At 34.7% G+C, this 6,861-nt stretch overlaps 1 protein-coding gene across 1 annotated transcript; it reads right to left on the bottom strand.

Moving 5' to 3' along the window:
• Positions 1-323: 323 nt before the first annotated feature.
• LOC111708951 (tyrosine-protein phosphatase 99A) lies at positions 324-6,801 on the bottom strand. Its single transcript, XM_023482473.1, has 7 exons — positions 6,732-6,801; positions 4,907-4,971; positions 4,343-4,624; positions 3,660-3,807; positions 3,074-3,153; positions 1,368-1,458; positions 324-423 (listed from the first exon to the last, which is right to left on the bottom strand). The coding sequence occupies exons 1-7, from the start codon at positions 6,755-6,757 to the stop codon at positions 324-326; spliced, it is 792 nt and encodes a 263-aa protein (XP_023338241.1). The 5' UTR covers positions 6,758-6,801.
• Between the last annotated feature and the right edge of the window lie 60 nt (positions 6,802-6,861).

Genomic DNA, 6,861 nt, shown 5'->3' with positions numbered 1-6,861 from the left:
CTATAGGTAAAAATGAGCACAAATATATAACATATCTATATATATAATAAAGCTTTTCGTTCATGTATATATATTTGTATATTTAAATATATGGTAGCTTTAGCTGGCAATGCCTCTGGACCGAATTTGCTGTAATTTTTTGAGGGAACCCATGGGTACCATGGGGTAACAAAGGCAAAAAAATGAAATTATCTTTCAATAGATTTTTTTAAATTCAATTTTTGTTTTTAAGTGTTTCTAAAATTCCACGGGCAACGCCGGGCACTTCCGCTAGTTTATTATAAAAAGCATCTAATTAACTACTCCCTGTAATCGAATCTAATTTAATCTTTCAGACGTTCTAAATTCCTACCCTGAATTTTATGATGCTTGTAGGTTGAGGCTTCCAGGGGTTTATAGTAGATGTAGTAGTAATCAACAGTTCTGAATAAAAATAAAGGCCTTGTTCACTAAATTTAAACGGATTGTTTAATCAATGATTTAAGAAATAAATGAATAAACTTGCGAGTTTATGTCCATTCCCCCCCCCCCCTCAGAGCAGGAAAAAAAATTCGGGGGGGGGGAGGATGTCTTAGAAATATTTACCCCTCTGTATAATGCCCTCTATTTTAAAGAATTACATGCCAGTTTCACAATGCTACACATAGATTCTAATCGTCGAGATATTCTCAAATAGTACAATAAGTACAATAGGTGGAATAGGTGGCAACAGAGAAATGGACCAATTATACACGACGTCACAAGTGTCAAATATGATGAGAAAAAGTTAACATGTTTTCCAAGATTATAATATTATAATATTATCACTAGAATACTAATTCAAATTTAAAGTAAACAGCGGTTTTAAGCAGCGGGCTAGAAATGTAAATGATTTATCTCTATTTCAGAAAGGAAAATGAGGATTTCTTTCTAAATGTTGTTTAGAACAAAGTTTAATTGGCACTGGGCATTTAACCTTTTCAACCATCGACAGTTTATTTCTGTTAAAAAGGACTGTAAGCATTATTTCAAGTGAACCTCCATCAAAAGATGACTAGGTCCGATTTACAACGGTACTCTTGAAATCTTTGTTTGATTTAGTATAAATTACACATCCGTGTTTTTCTTTCTTTATAAACTGTTTATTTTCATTTGCGGGTTCTCTGCAATAGGGACTAGCGCATTTCTTGCTTATCAGAGGGAATGGAGAAAATATAAGAATTTAACACTTTTTGATTCAGAAAAAATCTTCTACAATTTTATTGAATTGGATATGTTCTCAAGGGTAACGTTGCAAATTTGGCATATTTTGATGTAGGGTCACTTAAAATTACGCTTACAGTCCCTTTAAATAAAAAAAAATTAGACTACATTGCCCTTATTCTTACTTGTAGTAGATTTTTGGTCTTTTCCACTCCAGATAGATCTTCAAGGTTTCATAACACGTGGCGTTCGTTATATACGGTGCCGAGGGTTCATCTAAATATATTGTTCGTTATATACGGTGCCGAGGGTTCATCTAAATATATTGTTCGTTATATACAACGGTGCCGAGGGTTCATCTAAATATATTGTTCGTTATATACAGTGCCGAGGGTTCATCTAAATATATTGCTCGTTATATACGGTGATGAGGGTTCATCTAAATATATTGTTCGTTATATACGGTGCTGAGGGTTCATCTAAATATATTGTTCGTTATATACGGTGCTGAGGGTTCAACTAAATATATTGTTCGTTATATACGGTGCCGAGGGCTCATCTAAATATATTGTTCGTTATATACGGTGCTGAGGGGTTATCTTAATATATTGTTCGTTATATACGGTGCTAAGGGTTCACCTAAATATATTGTTCGTTATATACGGTGCTAAGGGTTCATCTAAATATATTGTTCGTTATATACGGTGCTGAGGGCTCATCTAAATATATTGTTCGTTATATACGGTGCTAAGGGCTCATCTAAATATATTGTTCGTTATATATGGTGCTGAGGGTTGATCTAAATATATTGTTCGTTATATATGGTGCTGAGGGTTCATCTAAATATATTGTTCGTTATATATGGTGCTGAGGGTGTTCATCTAAATATATTGTTCGTTATATACGGTGCTGAGGGTTCATCTAAATATATTGTTCGTTATATACGGTGCCGAGGGTTCATCTAAATATAGTTTTCGTTATATACGGTGCCAAAAGCTCATCTAAATATATTGTTCGTTATATACGGTGCTGAGGGTTCATCTAAATATATTGTTCGTTATATACGGTGCTGAGGGTTCACCTAAATATATTGTTCGTCATATACGGTGCTGAGGGTTCACCTAAATATATTGTTCGTTATATATGGTGATGAGGGCTCATCTAAATATATTGTTCGTTATATACGGTGCCGAGGGTTCATCTAAATATAGTTTTCGTTATATACGGTGCCAAAAGCTCATCTAAATATATTGTTCGTTATATACGGTGCTGAGGGTTCATCTAAATATATTGTTCGTTATATACGGTGCTAAGGGCTCATCTAAATATATTGTTCGTTATATATGGTGCTGAGGGTTGATCTAAATATATTGTTCGTTATATATGGTGCTGAGGGTTCATCTAAATATATTGTTCGTTATATATGGTGCTGAGGGCTCATCAAAATATATTGTTCGTTATATATGGTGCCGAGGGTTGATCTAAATATATTGTTCGTTATATACGGTGCCGAGGGCTGATCTAAATATATTGTTCGTTATATATGGTGCCGAGGGTTGATCTAAATATATTGTTCGTTATATACGGTGCCGAGGGTTGATCTAAATATATTGTTCGTTATATATGGTGCTGATCATCTAAATATATTGTTCGTTATATACGGTGCCGAGGGTTGATCTAAATATATTGTTCGTTATATATGGTGCCGAGGGTTGATCTAAGTATATAAAGAAATGTCGCAATAAAAAAGCATTTTTAAGCGGATTAATGACATATCAGACACAAATTTAATAACTATGCTATAATTTAAGAGGAATTTAGCAGCTAGGCTTAACTGGGGAGCGCTGTGGCTAGAAATTTTCGTATATTTTCCTCTAGTTTAAAAACTTACAAGTATCCGTTGTAAATGAAGCGTTATCTGAAGGTTGTCCTTCTCCATCCTCTCCTATAGCAGTTACCCAGATCACATATCTAAATCAAACCAATCTTCAAGAATCTAATACAGAAAATGGGAGTTCTGAGCAGTTACCCAGATCACATATCTAACCATATCAATCCTCAAGAATCTTATACAGAAAATGTGAGCTTTAAGCTGTTTTACAACGTCAATTTAAATGTCAAAAATTTGGGGGGTAGGGGGATTGTCATTGCAATTATATACCCCCCCCCCTTTATCCCAAAATAAATCTATTGACGATATATATTGTTTAGAAACCCCTACCAAATGTGTGTTTCACAGTGACGTTTAAGAACTGATATGAACTGTTTACTTTAAAAAGTGCTGAAATTGGGGGAAAAAAGCTCCATTTGTGGAATGTCCACTGGGGGGAGGGGGCATGGCAGTACAAAATTTGACACCAGAAGTCATGTTTTTTCATAACTCAGCGAATAAAACCCTAACAGCGTAACTAACTTCTGGGCCGGGATATAACAGATTTTTCAAGAAAATATACACCCCTGACCGATCCCTACCCTACCTGGTGTAAGGTTGAAGCCCAGTAAGTTTATATTCTGGTTTCTGTCCGTCAAACGTCTTGATGTCGGTGAACTTGTGCTCGTAGAATACCCTGTACCCCTTGATCAGGTTGTAGCTCGTAGACATTGTCCATGTCAGCAGCATACTCTCTAGTAACAAAGGGAGTGTTCACAAAAAATAAGATTATTTTATTGATTTCAAATGTTGATGATAATGAAATACTTAAGAAATAAGAAATAATAAATAGAAATAAATAGAAATAAGAAAACTTATTCTTAAAATCTTATTTTTAGAAGTCTTATGCGATTAAAAAAAATTTTTGCTTGCAAAAACTTTGAATGTAAAAAGGCTCCTTGTCGGTACAAAAAGAAAAAATCTCAAAATAAAAACTAGGAAAAAAATTGGTTTTCTATATATTAAAAAAGTGGTCCCTGTTCGTCTGTCTAAAGGATTGTCTATTTGTCCGATCAGATCATGACTCATAAATCCTTTGACCAATTCGCCTCAAATTTTGAGTGGGGAACTCGGTAGAACTACGGGAATATTCTTAGCTTTGTTTAAAGATTCTAAGTTAAGAACGTTGACTTTAATAGTGAATTAAAATTCGGTGATGGTGATGGAAAATTTAGTCTCCAGACAAAGCTGGGTTTCCGAGCTAGAGAGGATACAAATTATAACTCTTACTTGACTCAATGAGGGGAGCTGAGAGATTCTCCGGTTTACCCAGTACACTTGAGTTTAGGGCTCTGCTTGATGGCAAAACTGGAAGATCTGGAAGAGTGAAGGAGGAGGAGAGAGGAGTGGAGGAGGAGGAGGGAAGAGGGGAGGAAGAAGAGGGGGGAGAGGAGGTAAAGTATGGTAAGGAACTAGAAGATGTGGATATGGAAGATGACTCCGGCAGAGTTGTGACAAGAGCTTGAATAGTTGTTGAGTAAATCGAGTCATACTCTTCCTCATACTCCTCATCTAGTAATAATTTAAACAATCATGAATTAATGAAGGTCAATCCGTCCTTCAGTGCAGTCGGGGCCTTCGTTCCTCAGAAAAATGTAAAATTCAGTTGTTTAAGGGACTGTAATAGAAAACAATAATAGGGCAAAAACAGCGCAGAAACTGAACGTTCATTTTTTATATCATTATAGGCCATTGCAGTCTTTTAAAATTATATTCTTAAAAGAAACTAAGGATCTATAGACGAATATCGGCATCAGTCACTTCTCACGAGTTTCAAGATATAAAAATATTAACCTGCTGTTAAATCTTGTGCTCTTGAGAATTCTATGCAGCCAACAACAAATAACCAGACCGTTAATCTAAAAAATAGGCAAATAATGTTTATTATTATTCTAGAAAAATAAAAATCTTGCACGTCCACATTACAGCGAGATTCTTAAAATTTTGGAATCAATTTCTTTTATTTTGGAAAGAATACTAAATGGTTTATAGTTTGCAATTAATGTTACAATTTTCACACATCTATGAAAAGGTAAAGATATCCAAAATGGGCACTATTAATTTGCAGAACAATGTACTTCATCCCCTTATTAATCTTATCCTTGCAGGAGATATCGAGATATCGAAGAAGAATTAAATCAATCCGAAAATTTTTTTTGACTTAAAAGACTCAAAAAGAGTCAAAATTAATGACTAAAGACTAAAAAACTAGATTTTTAACTTTTCACACATTATAGTTTATTAAGACAGATATTTTTCCTGTTTTGCACTAGGGNCCCCACCCTGTATCAGCCCCTGGATGGAGATCAATCCTTGAACTCGAGATTCACATTTCACGACACAAAAATTCTGACTGTATTCGAAACAGTTCGGTTGCAAATTACAATATCTTTGAAGTGATTTTCAAAAATACGAGAAAAAGAAGATGACGCGAATTCCATTGTTATCTGATTTTTTTTTGTAAAATAATTTTAGCATTTAAATGTTGTTTTACAGCAGACTATTTTTTTACTATTCGCTACAAGTCTGAAAGAAATACCAGAATTTCTTGTATTTTTTAATTTTCATGAATTTTCAAAATCTTATTTTATTAACTAAATTGGGCGATACATAGAACAGTAACCGTCCATGATGATATGTAAGGCCCCTTATAAAATTTTAACTCTATCCGGATGTTTCCTAGAGAACTGTTTATTTTGGTGTTAAAGATTGGAGATAATCTAATATGATATGGGACGCTCTGTATATTGCACAATGATCAAAATAAATCCAACTTTTCAGACGCGTATTCAGGATTTCAGCCAGGAGGGGGCAAGATTTCCATGATCACCAGCTCTTTTATAGCTTCGATTTCTGGGATTTGCTGGCTCACACATTTCAATGATTTTCTCAGTAGAGAGCTGAGACAGCCTTATATAGGTGTAAGGCCATAAATTTAAGATCGTTAGGTATCTTAAAATTTTGCTAACATGAATTTAGACAAATCCTTAGTCTAATTGTCATTGCCAGGTGTTACTTTTTAAACGTAGTTTCCTTTTAATTTTGTATTTTCCAGGAGGGGCAGGAATTTTGTTATAGCGTTAAAATATAGAGATATTCTAATACAGGGTGTCCCAAAAAATATTGAAATTCAGTGGAATAATTTGGGGTTATTATGAATTGAATTAATTCGTAAATATTGTTTTTTTTTCTGCAGAAATAAATGATTTGATTTGATTTGAAACCCACCTAAACCTTTTTATTTAACTAATTCAAGATTTGGGTCCGTCCTAGAGAACGATTTTTGGACCCCCACCCTCCTCTCAATTTTGTACATTTACTTTTTATAATTTATGGTTAGGTTAGGTTAAGACAAATTCTGGGCCGAGCGCCACGGCTAAGATAGGCTAGGGGGCCAAGCGCTGCGGCTAGGACAGGCTAGGGGGACGGGCGCCGCAGCTAGGACAGGCTAAGGGGCCGGGCCACATCAATTATACGAAATGTACAAAGTTGATAAGCAAATTACCCTAGATTTAATGGTTGAATTTAGGTTTTATTATCAATTCCGATAAAATATGCAATTTCCCCGGAAAATAATATAATTTTCGACTTTATATCCCTGGAGAGTTGTGAATTGTACCTGGACAACATGTTGAATAATAACATTGTGAACAATTTCGGGATCAATACATATGCTTAATCATCTGGAATCATAAATATTTTATATTTCTGCTTTCGGCACCGTCCTAGTGAACGATTTTTGAACCACC

The sequence above is a fragment of the Eurytemora carolleeae genome, unplaced genomic scaffold, assembly GCF_000591075.1.
Source record: "Eurytemora carolleeae unplaced genomic scaffold, Eaff_2.0 scaffold808, whole genome shotgun sequence".
Taxonomy (NCBI): domain Eukaryota; kingdom Metazoa; phylum Arthropoda; class Copepoda; order Calanoida; family Temoridae; genus Eurytemora; species Eurytemora carolleeae.
Note: the sequence above shows the minus strand (reverse complement) of the source record. Positions and strands in the feature narration are given on the sequence as shown.

What these genes read in the sequence shown, in the direction of transcription:
- LOC111708951 (XM_023482473.1), bottom strand. Translation starts at nt 6,757, where the DNA reads ATGTTATTATTCAACATGTTGTCCAG. An exon ending in AGCACAAGATTTAACAGCAG is followed by an intron (nt 4,625 to 4,906) that starts GTTAATATTTTT and finishes AATTATTACTAG; the next exon opens with ATGAGGAGTATGAGGAAGAG. An exon ending in AGACCAAAAATCTACTACAA is followed by an intron (nt 424 to 1,367) that starts GTAAGAATAAGG and finishes ATTTTTATTCAG; the next exon opens with AACTGTTGATTACTACTACA.